The sequence below is a fragment of the Salmo salar genome, chromosome ssa14, assembly GCF_905237065.1.
Source record: "Salmo salar chromosome ssa14, Ssal_v3.1, whole genome shotgun sequence".
NCBI lineage: Eukaryota > Metazoa > Chordata > Actinopteri > Salmoniformes > Salmonidae > Salmo > Salmo salar.
In genome coordinates, this window is record NC_059455.1 from 29,053,095 (window position 1) to 29,068,276 (window position 15,182).

At 43.5% G+C, this 15,182-nt stretch overlaps 1 protein-coding gene and 1 pseudogene across 2 annotated transcripts in view; one reads left to right on the top strand and one right to left on the bottom strand.

Moving 5' to 3' along the window:
* Window positions 1-232: 232 nt before the first annotated feature.
* LOC106569266 (NAD-dependent protein deacylase sirtuin-5, mitochondrial-like) lies at window positions 233-8,502 on the bottom strand (annotated as a pseudogene).
* A 1,187-nt stretch (window positions 8,503-9,689) lies between these two features.
* LOC106569162 (phosphatase and actin regulator 1) overlaps window positions 9,690-15,182 on the top strand; it is an 89,011-nt gene continuing 83,518 nt past the window's right edge. Inside the window, exon 1 of one of the 2 annotated variants that reach the window (XM_014140209.2) lies at window positions 9,690-9,971. In XM_014140209.2, the coding sequence (XP_013995684.1) occupies window positions 9,860-9,971 (112 nt within the window). In that variant the 5' untranslated portion in view covers window positions 9,690-9,859. The remainder of the gene's footprint in view (window positions 9,972-15,182) is intronic. The other variant, XM_014140212.2, reaches the window with a different exon arrangement.

Here is a 15,182-nt window from a genome sequence, read left to right on the forward strand (position 1 = left end):
ATCTTATAATAGTGTCGTGGACGGCTGTGACACAGCCCGGGATCGAACCTGAATCTGTAGTGAAGCCTTAAGCACTGGAGTGCGCCACTCGGGAGGCCCCTCATATATTAAATCTTGTGCATAATGTATATAAAAAGTGGGTGTTTAAAGAGGGCATTTTCCAAAAAAAATGAATGAGATTCATAAGATACAGATTGAACATAAATTCCACAAATGCACCACGAGACACAGATCACAGGTGTCCAGTACTGTCTCCACCTTGGTCAGGACGTGACACCACGAGACACAGATCACAGGTGTCCAGTACTGTCTCCACCTTGGTTAGGACGTGCAAGTCCAGAGTTTCCCCAAACCAGGTCACATTGAGCCTGAGCAGAGCATGACAGTCTCTCCTCTCACATCTGCACATAAAACCACCGCCAGACAACACCACACATGCAGGTTAACATCACACATAACAGGTATGTATGGTTACTTAGGATTGAGAAGAGGTTAAGTTAAAAGCAAATAACAAAATATTGCCACTATGTAGAAAATTATTTTGTAACAAAATATGTCAACAAAGAGACACAGAACCAAACGAATCATCCCTACCTTGGCAGCTCCTCTGAAGGAATCTTGGCATCACTGGTATCTGGGTCAGTGGAACTGTGGAACAGTGGAACAAATTAATACAATAAATGTTCTAAAAGTCAAGTCACACAGCCAATGCAGACAATTCACCAGACCCAAATGGAGAATGAAGTTCATCATGTTGAGAGAGAGGAATGTTCCTGCTGTGAGCGGGTGGTTGTGCTGTACTGAGGGGCTGTAGTGCAGCTGCAGTTACCCTTTCCCCTCTAGGGCAGCACATATAGGGCTGCCCTGGTTCACAGCCACATGTCCACAGCTCACACAGCACGTCTCAAACAGACCTGATGACTCACAGGGGAGGAAAACACAGAACTGAACACCAACCAGAGACTTTGGAGAAGAAAACAATGTATTTCTCTCTCCAAAACATGCTGACAATGACATTTGTCCAATAAGAATTTCCCTTCAGAGAATTTTTTTAAGGTATTTTACCTTTATGTATACAGGTACAGTGAGGGAAAAAAGTATTTGATCCCCTGCTGATTTTGTACGTTTGCCCACTGACAAAGAAATGATCAGTCTATAATTTTAATGGTAGGTTTATTTGAACAGTAAGAGACAGAATAACAACAAAAAAATCCAGAAAAACGCATGTCAAAAATGTTATAAATTGATTAGCATTTTAATGTGGGAAATAAGTATTTGACCCCTCTGCAAAACATGACTTAGTACTTGGTGGCAAAACCCTTGTTGGCAATCATAGAGGTCAGATGTTTCTTGTAGTTGGCCACCAGGTTTGCACACATCTCAGGAGGGATTTTGTCCCACTCCTCTTTGCAGATCTTCTCCAAGTCATTAAGGTTTTGAGGCTGACGTTTGGCAACTCGAACCTTCAGCTCCCTCCACAGATTTTATATGGGATTAAGGTCTGGAGACTGGCTAGGCCACTCCAGGACCTTAATGTGCTTCTTCTTGAGCCACTCCTTTGTTGCCTTGGCCATGTGTTTTGGGTCATTGTCATGCTGGAATACCCATCCACGACCCATTTTCAATGCCCTGGCTGAGGGAAGGAGGTTCTCACCCAAGATTTGATGGTACATGGCCCCATCCATCGTTCCCTTTGATGCGGTGAAGTTGTCCTGTCCCCTTAGCAGAAAAACACCCCCAAAGCATAATGTTTCCACCTCCATGTTTGACGGTGGGGATGGTGTTCTTGGGGTCATAGGCAGCATTCCTCCTCCTCCAAACACGGCGAGTTGAGTTGATGCCAAAGAGCTCCATTTTGGTCTCATCTGACCACAACACCTTCACCCAGTTGTCCTCTGAATCATTCAGATGTTCATTGGCAAACTTCAGACGGGCATGTATATGTGCTTTCTTGAGCAGGGGGATCATGTGGGCGCTGCAGGATTTCAGTCCTTCACGGCGTAGTGTGTTACCAATTGTTTTCTTGGTGACTATGGTCCAAGCTGCCTTGAGATCATTGACAAGATCCTCCCGTGTAGTTCTGGGCTGATTCCTCACCGTTCTCATGACCATTGCAACTCCACGAGGTGAGATCTTGCATGGAGCCCCAGGCCGAGGGAGATTGACAGTTCTTTTGTGTTTCTTCCATTTGCGAATAATCGCACCAACTGTTGTCACCTTCTCACCAAGCTGCTTGGCGATGGTCTTGTAGCCAATTCCAGCCTTGTGTAGGTCTACAATCTTGTCCCTGACATCCTTGGAGAGCTCTTTGGTCTTGGCCATGGTGGAGAGTTTCGAATCTGATTGATTGATTGCTTCTGTGGACAGGTCTTTTTTACAGGTAACAAGCTGAGATTAGGAGCACTCCCTATAAGAGTGTGCTCCTAATCTCAGCTCGTTACCTGTATAAAAGACACCTGGGAGCCAGAAATCTTTCTGATTGAGAGGGGGTCAAATACTTACTTCCCTCATTAAAATGCAAATCAGGAGTGGCCTAGCCAGTCTCCAGACCTTAATCCCATAGAAAATCTGTGGAGGGAGCTGAAGGTTCAAGTTGCCAAACGTCAGCCTCGAAACCTTAATGACTTGGAGAAGATCTGCAAAGAGCAGTGGGACAAAATCCCTCCTGAGATGTGTGCAAACCTGGTGGCCAACTACAAGAAACGTCTGACCTCTGTGATTGCCAACAAGGGTTTTTCCACCAAGTACTAAGTCATGTTTTGCAGAGGGGTCAAATACTTATTTCCCACATTAAAATGCAAATCATTTTATAACATATTTGACATGCGTTTTTCTGGATTTTTTTGTTGTTATTCTGTCTCTCACTGTTCAAATAAACCTACCATTAAAATTATAGACTGATCATTTCTTTGTCACTGGGCAAACGTACAAAATCAGCAGGTAATCAAATACTTTTTTCCCTCATTGTAGGTCAATCAAAAACAAATTATTATTTACAATGATGACTTGTCAAACACATCAATAAACAACAATTACAATAAAGGGAACATCAATTACACAACACATGAAAAGCAAACACAAAAATACAGAAAGCAAAACAATCATCTGAAAAACAAAACACTTTGAACACACTGAATCCACCAACTTTAAGGACTTTTGGAGAGCATTCCACATGAGAGGCACAAAAAAAACTGAAAGCAGATTTACTTAACTCGGTGAAGATTAATGGGATCTCCAGGGTTAGCCATCCCTGAGCACGGGTCTGAAGGTCAACAATGACGTAAGGTATGTCAGACGTTAATGCAAAAGGTCTTTATTGACAAAAAGAGTGCAATGCATCGATCTATGAGACTTCAAACAGGGCCAGCCTACTTTCTCATTCAAAATGCAATTATGTGTACTGAACCTATCGCTCGTAACAAAGCGCAATGCGCTATGATAAACTGTGTCCAATGGCTTCAATACAGTGGAAGCTGCATTCCTATAGATGATATCGCCAAATTCAATAACCAGAATGAATAACGACTCAATGGTTTGTATTCTGCTATTTTTAACCATAGACGGGACCTGCTCTTATAGAAGCCCATTTTAATTCTTAACTCATAAGAGTGGAATTCAACTGTAACGAAGTGCGTGAGAGACTGCAAGCAAGTTCAGGGAGTGAGTGTTTTAATAAATAAACACAACATAATACAAAATAAGAAACACGAACAACGCACAGACATGACACAGAAACAATAACGCCTGGGGAAGGAACCAAAGGGAGTGAAATATATAGGGAAGGTAATCAGGGAAGTGATGGAGTCCAGGTGAGTCTGATGATGCGCAGGTGCGCGTAACGATGGTGACAGGTGTGCACCATAACGAGCAGCCTGGTGACCTAGTGGCCGAAGGGGGAGCACACGTGACATCAACTTTATGGTCACAAGATTATTACTGACAATGCACCTGGGAAGATATGTACCTGTAGCAGTACGATAACGCTGTGACATAGTGGGAATGGGATGAGTTACCTCAGCAGGGGTTTGGCTGTTTTTGAGTCAATGTTATGTTGGCCGAGAGAACTTATGCCCCTTTCATAATTGGATGCAAGCCAATTATTTGTAAAACAATTATTTGTAAAACTGGGGCCTCTTCCAAAAGTGCTCAAAATGGTCAATGTGTTCAAAATCCATCAAGGAACAGTAGGATTTAAGCCAGAGGAGATGACTAAAGCATTCCATTCAGTGACCCTTTGTTGGTAGAGGCCCGGAAATGAGAACCCGCTGCCTAGCCTGCCTATGAGCCCTCTGAAGTCCTCTTTTAATTGCTCCGATTTATGAAGATTGTTGTGGTTTGTACCAACATTATTTTTTTAAATGATTTAACTAGGCAAGTCAGTTAAGAACAAATTCTTATTTACAATGACGGCCTAGACCGGCCAAACCCAGACAACGCGGGCTAATTGTGCGCCACCCTATGGGACTCCCAATCACAGCCGGTTGTGATACAGCCTGGATTCAAACCAGGGTGTCTGTAGTGGCACCTCAAGCACTGCCTTAGACCACTGCCCCAATCGGGAGCCCGTGACTACCGTGTAAGAATTTGGGTGCTTCTCCATCACAGCATGGTCCTGGTGATCTATGTCACAAACACGGGCTCCAGGGAAGCAGTGGGTACTTGCTTCCACGACCACCACATCCCCAACTATGGAGCTCCCTATAACAACCACTAGCGGAGGACAACGAGAGGGTCGCTGCGAGCCTGTGAGGCGTGTTATGATCCAGGGGATGGCCAGCTCATTACCCCAGGACCAGAAACAGAGAAGCTTGCACTGGGTGCTAAGGTGGAGTGGGAAGGCCTCATCAGAGGGCCCCGATGATGTCAGGGGGCTCAGAGCCATAAAATGGTTAGAGAGCCACAGGTCTGGACGTGAGGGCAGAGGGAGGATACGTTGGAATGTTCCGCCTCTTTTACCTCTAACTCCATTCCACTTTGCCTCCAATGGTGTAAAGCAAGACAAAATAGTCCTCCAGTTCTCGTGTGTGAGATGTTAATACTGGAAAGTGTTCAAAGGTAGTGTCCTCAATGGCTAGTGTGCTTATTATAATGACGCATACTGGTTTCTTGTTGAGAGCTGTTTGATGTAATCAACCCTAGGTGAAGGACTCGAATAGATAAAGTTAGTCTATTCTTCATCTTAACATTTTCGACTTTTGACAACTAGTTTTGGAAACCACCACAAGAGCAAGGGCTAATTATCTGGCTACTGTATATCCTCTCAGTTTAGTCATAAACAATGAAGCCTCCCTTGAAACAGTGCCCTCTTTCTAAAATGTATTTGCCTGTGGCCTTGTCTGAACCCAGCCAAGCCCTGCTGCCCAAGCCATCCCAGCCCAAGCCCAGACCTTCCACAGGCCCACCTAGCCATCTCTTAGCCCAGCCCAGCCTAGTACAGAAAACCCCAGCCCAGCCCTCTCACCGTGGATCTAGAGGACATGTCTGGAACCGGCCTGGTAGTGCAAATCATCTATGACCTGGGCGTTGACTACCACAGACCGGACCTGCTTCCGGACTCAGCATGTTTTCTCAACCTTGAGAGGTGCGGGTTCTGAAAGAAGGCCTCAGGGGTGGCTAGGTCCTGGGGACAGAGATAAACAGGGCCATGGAAGGTTAGAGGTCAGAGTTTACAGTGCAAGGAGGTAGAAGTCGCATTCCCCTGCTCAAACTTCGCATGTATCAACCAATGGTTGCGTGCCAGGTCATCGACTGTGTCGTGATTGCTATAACATATGATGTGGTTAGCTGATACTTAAAATAACTATCCAGGCGTTGTAAGATCTGGCAGGTGTTAGCAATGCCTGGGCAGGGGAACGCGCACAGAGTCTGAGCGGTCAGGGTGGAGAGGGATGGGTTAAGTCTACAGTGTTAGGGGCTGGCTGGGTGAGACTAAGTAGGTAGATATTTAACAGAGTGGGAACAAGCTCCCATAAATAAACACTTGGTGGGCACTCAATCATGCAACCTGAGACTGTCCCACTTTCATGAACTGACACTGGCTCCAGCTCCTGGTTCTAGCTCCTTGGCACTGCACGCAGTAACCGTGGTTACGCAAGTAACACCCCACCCTCCTCCCCCTTCTCACTCTTGTTGTCAAGATAAATCTGTTGATAGGGCACAGAGCCATATTATGTGAAGAAACAGACAGACCCCCATTACCACAATGACCCTGGAGCCACCCTGATGCTGAGATCAAAGACTAAACTTTGACCTAGCAACAAGATGGGAAATATGACCTATTTAGCTACACATTCACACACACACACCCATGCAGTGTGTTTATTCTACAATTTCATACAGTACATGTCATACAGTGTGTGGGAGTTTATGTAGATATGAGAGAGAGAGAGAAAGTGCAGTACCAGTCAAAAGTTTGGACACCTAATCATTCCAAAGTTTTTCTTTATTTTTACTATTTTCTACATTGTAGAATAATATTGAAGACATCAAAACTCTGAAATAACACATATGGAATCATGTAGTAACCAAAAAAGTGCTACACAAATCAAAATATATTTTAGATTTTAGATTCTTCAAAGTAGCCACCCTTTGCCTTGATGACGTGGGGTGGCAGGTAGCCTAGTGGTTAGAGTGTTGGACTAGTAACCGAAATGTTGCTAGATCGAATCCCCGAGCTGACAAGGTAAATATGTGTCGTTCTGCCCCTGAACGTAGCAGTTAACCCACTGTACTAGGCCGTCATTGTAAATAAGAATTTGTTCTTAACTGACTTGCCAAGGTAAATAAGAATGACAGCTTTGCACACTCTTGGCATTCTCTCAACCAGCTTCATGAGGTAGTCACCTGTAATGTATTTCAATTAGCAGGTGTGCCTTGTTTAAAGTTAATTTGTGGAATATCTTTCCTTCTCAATGCGCTTGAGCCAATCAGTTGTGTTGTGACAAGGTAGGGGTTGTATACAGAAGATAGGTAGAAGACCAAGTCCATATTATGGCAAGAACAGCTCAAATAAGCAAAGATAACAGTCCATCATTACTTTAAGACATGAAGGTCAGTCAATCTGGAAAATTTCAAGAACTTTGAAAGTTTCTTCAAGTGCAGTCGCAAAAACCAAGTGCTATGATGAAAATGGCTCTCATGAGGACCGCCACAGGAAAGGAAGACCCAGAGTTACCTCTGCTGCAGAGGATAAGTTCATCAGAGTTAATTGCACCTCAGATTGCAGCCCAAATAAATGCTTCACAGAGTTCAAGTAACAGACACATCTCAACATCAACTTGTTGATGGTCTAATTTCTGCTAAGAAACCTCTACTAAAGGACACCAATAAGAAGAAGAGACTTGTTACGGCCAAGAAAGACGTGCAATGGACATTAGACCGGTGGAAATGTGGGTTTTGGTCTGATGAGTGAAAATGTTAGATTTTTGGTTCCAACCGCGGTGACTTTGTGAAACAGAGTAGGTGAATGAATAATCTCCACATGTGTGGTTCCCACCGTGAAGCATGCACTGTAGAAGGAGGTGTGATGGTGTGGGGGTGCTTTGTCAGTGATTTATTAAGAATTCAAGGCACACTTAATCAGCATGGTTACCACAGCATTCTGTAGCGATACGCCATCCCATCTGGTTTGCTCTTAGTCATTCGTTTTTCAACAGGACAATGACCCAACACACCTCCAGGCTGTGTAAGGGCTATTTGACCAAGAAGGAGAGTAATGGAGTAGTGTTTAGTATAGTGTTTACAATGAGAGGAAAACCCCACTAGGCACAGACCTCTACTCAACGTCTATTCCATGTTGGTTCAAAGTAATTTCAGTGTGGAAACATCGTTGATTCAACCAATGTGCACCTGCCCTGTACGATTGTTGTAGGATTATGCAGTCTGAATGGTGTTTACAATTGAGATGGGTTGGGATGAGTAGGACCGCAGAGTGAAGGAAAATCAGCCAACGAGTGCTCAGCATATGTGGTAACGCCTTCAAGACTGTTGGAAAAGCATTCCAGGTGAAGCTGGTTGAGAGAATGCCAAGAGTTTATTCCACGTCAGTTCAATGTAATTTCAGTGTGGCAACAACTTTGATTCAACCAATGTTGAGAGAATGACAAGGGTGTGCAAAGCAGTCATCAAGGCAAAGGGTGGCTACTTTGAAGAATCTCAAATATAAAATATAATTAGATTTGTTTAACACTGTTTTGGTTACTACATGATTCCATATGTGTTATTTCATAGTGTAGATTGTTTCACTATTATTCTAAGATGAAGAAAATAGTCCAAATAAAGAAAACCCTTGAATGAATAGGTGTGTCCAAACTTTTGACTGCTACTGTATATCTGTAGCATTGTGTAAACATCTGTGTGTACATGAGCATAAAAATCATGACTATGAAATTAATGCCTGTAGTTCTATGTATGTGTGTTTTACATGACCTGAGAAAGCCATTTCCTCCAGTAGCCTGCAGCACCACCAAAGGTAGGAAATCCACTCTTTGTAGGATTATGCATTCTGAATGGTGTTAACAATGTAGGCAAACCTGTTGATTAAGGCCCCATTAGGTACAGACGTCAATTCAAGGTCTATTCCACGTTGGTTCAAAGTAATTTCAGTGTGGAAACAACGTTGATTCGACCAATGCGAGCCTGCCCAGTGGGAGTCTACCCAATGTTTTTAAAGTTCTGAATCTGAATGAGCAAACTCGTTCAAATCAGCTGTGGCTCGTAAATGATTTTTTTTTTATAAAACATTTAAACACAGCTTTTAATAACAAATAAATATAATTTCCCCAACGATACATGTATAAAACTGAAAACAGTGAGGTGATGAGCCATCAAGTCAGGATAAAATGTACATGCAGGCAAATCAATTGTGCATCGATCACTACATTGAATAGCCTGTGTTCAGAATATTTTGAATTCATACATAACATTTGTAACACGTCCATACCGAACCAGTAGAGCTACCAGCCTGCGAGGCAGAGTTTGTTTACTTTTCTTACAGTAATTAGTTTGAAAAACCGTAAAGACTCCCTTACTGTCACAAAGCATAGAATTTTTCGCTCCAAAATTCGGTCATGGCTAGAAGGGATCCAAGTTTTGTCAAATTATCTTAAAAAGTATATTTCTTTTGTATTTTAGCTAACTCTAAACCTTTTCATAACCTGCTATGTTAATTATCCTAACCTGCTGCGTACATTCTCCTATACGAAATGTCAAATCTGACGTTAATTTGCCAAAAGCTGGATCCCTTCTAGCCAGACCACAAAATCCACTGAGGGGAAAGATATAGTCTAGTTTATAATGCCCTCTGGTGGTGTTAAAATATAGAACTTCCTCTCTTCCCTGAGCTCACACTTTCTTTCTTTCTTTTTTTCTTCGTTTTCATCCCATTTTGCTGATACGTCCATAAAGGACCCAATATTTCTAATTTAATTCCACAAGATGGCGTTGGATAGGCTATTTTAAAAATGTATCACGAATGTATAACACAATTTACAGTTATGTCTTTTGGTTTATCATAGTTTACATACATGAAGGAAAATAATGTTAATGTTCTCATAATGTTAGCTTTCATAGGCAGTCATATGTTAGTTCAAAAACCTCGAATAAATGCAATGACTGGTCTGATGTTTCCATTTTAGCGATTTTTCCCCCCTCTGATATTCCATTCTCATTCCACTCTGCTGTTGGGTTATTAAGGAGCTCTGTAATAGCAGCTCCAAGCCTCGCTTCAAATCTCCCAGCATCTCCTTCTCCTGTTCTACCCTTTCTATTTATTTCTCTCCCCACCAATACCTTCCCGTGATCGGCCGTGGCTCTGTGTCTGTCCCAACACGCCAGTCGTCACTGGACGCTGCTCAAATTGATGGCGGCTTCTCCGGAAGACCATATAGACCGCCGGCGGATCAGGAGAGTCCGGTCCAAGAGCGATACCCCGTATCTCGCCGAAGCCAGAGTCTCCTTCAACCTGCATACAGGTAGGTTTGTTCTCAAGTGTGGCCATTGATTCTCGGAGCACCAAACCTTACTATTGTAAACTAACGGTTTTGTAAAATAGATTTATATTTCATAGTTATTTTTACTGAGACAGCTCGATCTGCACTAGTGCATATATAATGTGGACATTTGGTTTTGCCTAATTTGCCCTTTTGGTGGCATTTTGGACACATTTATCATATCGAATTGTTTGATTGGTCGATTGATCATTTGCTATTAGGCTATGTAAGAATAAGAAGAAGATGAATGGTCATTGTACAACGTGTGATATTTTATTTCGTTAGAGAACGGCATTAGGTCCTCTAATTCATTTCAGTCACATAATAGAGGGAACATTCGACTGACAATCTGAGCCCCAACGTGATCGTGTAGTCAACAGCAAGGTGTTCGGATTATGCCGGAGATCCCTGACAGAAAGCAGATTGGTGTTGACTGTTAAAGCACCCGTATATGTTAAATACATCCAAGTTATTATATACAGTGCAATATTATTGGTATATTAGATGTTGATTAGATTCCGTTTCTGGCTTGTGGGAAACGTACACAAATTGCTCCCTTTCCGAGCGCCTAGGTGTATTGCATCTCTTGTTACCATGGTGACTTGGCATAATTTTCGGGCTGAGTCTGTTGTTAGCCCATGAGAGGCATTCAGATTTTTGTTTGCATTGTAATAGCATACAACTTCAACCAAATACAGCCAAATGTAGCCTAGGCATCCGATCACATATCGCAGTTATTCGTATTTCGATATCATGCAAAATGTGGTCTATGCGATTGCATGATTGCCATGATGAATTTGTTCAGAAATAAATAGCCTTGGAGACGTTTGCATGGTTTTAGTTGGCATATAGTCAGTGCATCAGTTCAATAGTCTTGCAGTGCTTCTGTCACCTGGCCGGAGCTGTCCACTGTGCTGTGGTGCTGAAACGGCGAGAAAGCCCAAATTGCGTTGCGTACGTGGACAAACTTCGAATAACTTAAGGTAAAGTCTTTAAATGTTATCTTTTCGGATATTTTTTTCTGTATTAATCTGCTATATTTTGTTTAACCATTTCTGTTATGGTCACACCCACACTATGAGTGATCTTCTGTGACTAAACTGCAGCATCAGTCCCTATGGTGTTTAGATGGACTTTACTGTGTTATTGATTAACAGTCAATTTTGCACCGACTTGCATAGTTTCAGGAATAAATACTTTTTAGGCTATTGATGCATTCTGGAAATGTCTACTATCTTGTGTTTTGATTTGTCCAAACCATGTTTTTTTGTTGTTGCTATCAACTGAAAGGAATTTAAAGAGGACAGTTGGAGCAGGTTATTTTCCCCCCCACCTTTCTAAAACAGTGCTCCCAATCCTATCAGGTAGGCTAAATGCTGTCCACAATTTTGTGTGCTGTATGGGTGTGCCTTGAGGGAGAGGGAGAGGGAGAGTGAGAGTGAGAGGGAGAGAGGGAGGTGCAGAGGGGGGAGTGGGGAGGGAGGGAGAGCTAGAGAATGAGAGAGAACAAGAAGAGAGAGAGGGGGGAATGATGGAGGAAGGGAGAAAGAGATGAAGAGAAAGAGGAAAGGGGTGATGAAGGGAGAGAGCAAAATGAAGGGAGAGAGAGAGAAACAGAGCAACAGAGACAGAGGGTATACATATGGTTTGAGGCCAGCAGGAGGCCAAGCAGAGCTTCTATGTGGAAACAAGGTCACCAAGTAATTTAGTCCAGATGAGCCCTGAGGTAACCTGGACCCAGTTCACACTGTCTGTTCTAATGAGCCCGTCACTCTGTGGCAGGTAGCATGCTGTGAGTGTTATGACTTTGCATGTCTGTCCTCCTTTTGCCACCTTTTTGGGAGGTGGCATTAGTGGAAAGGGGACAGAAGAATGGGGACCAGCACTTACAGGATTCATGGAATAGGAATGGATTGCTGCTGCTGGGTCGGAGTGTGTGTGACTGTGATTGTGTGATATCTGACCCCGTATTGTGATCTGTGGTGTCTGCCACAGACAGATTGTCACACAGTATACAGTAGCAGCATGCTTCAGGTCTATTCCATGAATCCTGTAAGTGCTGGTCCCCATTCTTCTGCTCCCTTTACACTAAGGCCACCTCCCAAAAGGTGGCAAAAGGAGGACAGACATGCAATCTGTCTGCGGCAGACACCACAGATCACAATACGGGATCAGATATCACCCAAACTCACAGTCCCACACACTCACACATACTCCGAGGACAACAGAAAAAACATTCAGAGTGGACAACAGTTGAATTATCTGAGGACACAGTTCAAAAGGCAGACTATTGTCTGATTGGTTGATGGACATGTTGATCCAGGGTCAACATAATAAAGAGGCCTCAGGAACATCAACAGCTTGGAGAAATCAGTACATGCAGTGCTATTTGTACTCTGAACTGTTCACCATTTGTGCTGAAACTGTTGAAACATTTGGATCCCTGTTCTCCCAGTATCACATACAGTAGGCACCAACAGACATGATCGTCCTGTTCTTAGCTCCTAGACAACTTTGCAGTATTTTTTATTTTCTTGCGTGTTACATTTTACATTATTTGCTCAGATGCAAATAACTTTTAGATATTAGATCGGTGGTCACTTACCAGCATTTCGACCAGAAATGTGACTTCCCTTAATTGGATTCTTTGTTTGTACCCCCTGAGGCAATTCCACTCATCCCAGGGGCTGCTCCAAGACACCGTCGATGGAGAAGAGGAATATGGAGTGGGATTTTTGTCAGACTCAGGAGGCGTACCGCTTCTGAGTATATTACTCGCTAATGTTCAGTCCCTAGACAATAAAGTAGACAAGCTCAGAGTGAGGATCTCCTTCCAGAGAGACATCAGTGACTGTAACATACTCTGTTTCGCGGAATCATGGCTCTCTCTGGATATACTGTCCCCATCCATACAGCCAGTGGAGTTCTCCGTACATGAAGAAATAACTCTCCAGGAAAAAGAAAGGTGGAGGGAGGTGTATGTTTCATGATTCACTAATCATGGTGTGATTGTGGTAAAATATAGGAACTCAAGTCATTTTGTTCTCCCGATCTGGAATACGTCACCATCAAATGCCGACCACAATACCTCCCAAGATAATTTTCTTCGGTCATCTTCACGGCCGTGTATTTAATCCCTCAAGCCAACACCACGACAGCTCTCGAGGAACTAAACTGGACTTTGTGCAAACTGGAAACCACATATCCTGAGGCCACATTTATTGTAGCTGGGGATTTTAATAAAGCAAATCTGAGGAAAACGCTTACAAAGTTTTAGCAACACATCTCCTGCGATACTCGCTCATCAAGAACTCTTGACCATTGCTACTCCCCCTTCTGGGATGGCTACAAAGCCCTCCCCCACACTCCCTTCAGCAAATCAGATCACACCTCCATTCTGCTTCTCCCCTCCTATAGGCAGAAACTTAAACAGGAAGTACCCGTGGTAAGGACTGTTCAACATGGTCTGACCAATCAGAATCCAGGGCTTCAAGATTGTTTTGATCATGCAAACTGGGATGTGTTCTGGGTTGCCTCTGAGAATGGCATTGACGTACACTTTATATACAAAAGTATATGGACACCCCTTCAAATTCGTAGATTCGGCTATTTCCGCCACACCCAAGCAAACTCCGTTGACAAACATTAGCAGTAGAATGGCCTTACTGAAGAGCTCAGTGACGATCAAAGTGGCACCGTCACAGAATGCCACCTTTTCATTAAGTCAGTTCTTGAAATGTCTGCCCTGCTAGAGCTGGCCCGGTCAACTGTAAGTGCTGTTATTGTGAATTGGAAACGTCTAGTAGCAACAACGGCTCAGCCACAAAGTAGACCTCAAAATCACGAGGCGCAATGCCAAGAGTTGGCTGGAGTGGTGTAAAGCTTGCCGCTGCTTTGGAACAGTGGAAACGCGTTCTCTGGAGCGATGAATCCCGCTTCACCATCTGGCAGTCCGACAGATGAATCTGGGTTTGGCATATGCCAGGAGAACGATACCTGCCCCAATGCATAGTGCCAACTGTAAAGTTAGCATGGTTCGTGCTAGGCCTCTTAGTTCCAGTGTACGCTACAGCATACAATTACATTCTAGACGATTCTGTGCTTTCAACTTTGTGGCAACAGTTTGGGGAAGGCCCTTTACTCATTCAGCATGACAATGGCCCCGTGCACAAAGTGAGGTCTATAGAGAAATGGTTTGTCAAGATCGGTGTGGAAGAACTTGAATAGCCGGCACAGAGCCCTGTCAAGAGACCTCAACCCCATCTTTGGGATGAATTGGAACGCCGACTGCGTGCCAGGCCTAATCACCCAACATCAGTGGCCGACCTCACTAATGCTCTTGTGGCTGAACGGAAGCAAGTCCCCGCAGCAATGTTCCAACATCTTTTTTAATTTAATTTAAAAAAAAATGTATTTCACCTTTATTTAACCAGGTAGGCCAGTTGAGAACAAGTTCTCATTTACAACTGCGTCCTGGCCAAGATAAAGCAAAGCAGTGTGACAAAAACACAACACAGAGTTACACATGGGATAAGCAAACATACAGTCAATAACACAATAGAAAAATCTATGTACAGTGTGTGCAAATGTAGTAAGATTAGGGAGGCAAGGCAATAAAAAGGCCATTGTGGCGAAATAAATACAATTTAGCATTAACACTGGAGTGATATATGTGCAGATGAGGATGTGCAAGTGGAGTTACTGCGGTGCAAAAGAGCAAAAAATAAATAAATAACAATATGGGGATGAGGTAGTTGGGTGGGCTATTTACAGATGGACTGTGTACAGGTGCAGTGATTGGTAAGCTGCTCTGACAGCTGATGCTTAAAGTTAGTGAGGGAGATAAGTCTCCAGCTTCAGTGATTTTTTCCAATTCGTTCCAGTCATTGGCAGCAGAGAACTGGAAGGAAAGGCGGCAATATACCTGCTGGAGTGCGTGCTACGGGTGGGTGTTTCTGTGGTGACCAGTGAGCTGAAATAAGGCGGGACTTTACCTAGCAAAGACTTATAGATGACCTGGAGCCAGTGGGTTTGGCGACGAATATGTAGCGAGGGCCAGCCAACGAGAGCATACAGGTCACAGTGGTGGGTAGTATATGGGGCTTTGGTGACAAAACAGATGGCACTGTGATAGACTACATCCAATTTGCTGAGTAGAGTGTTGGAGGCTATTTTGTAAATGACATCGCCGAA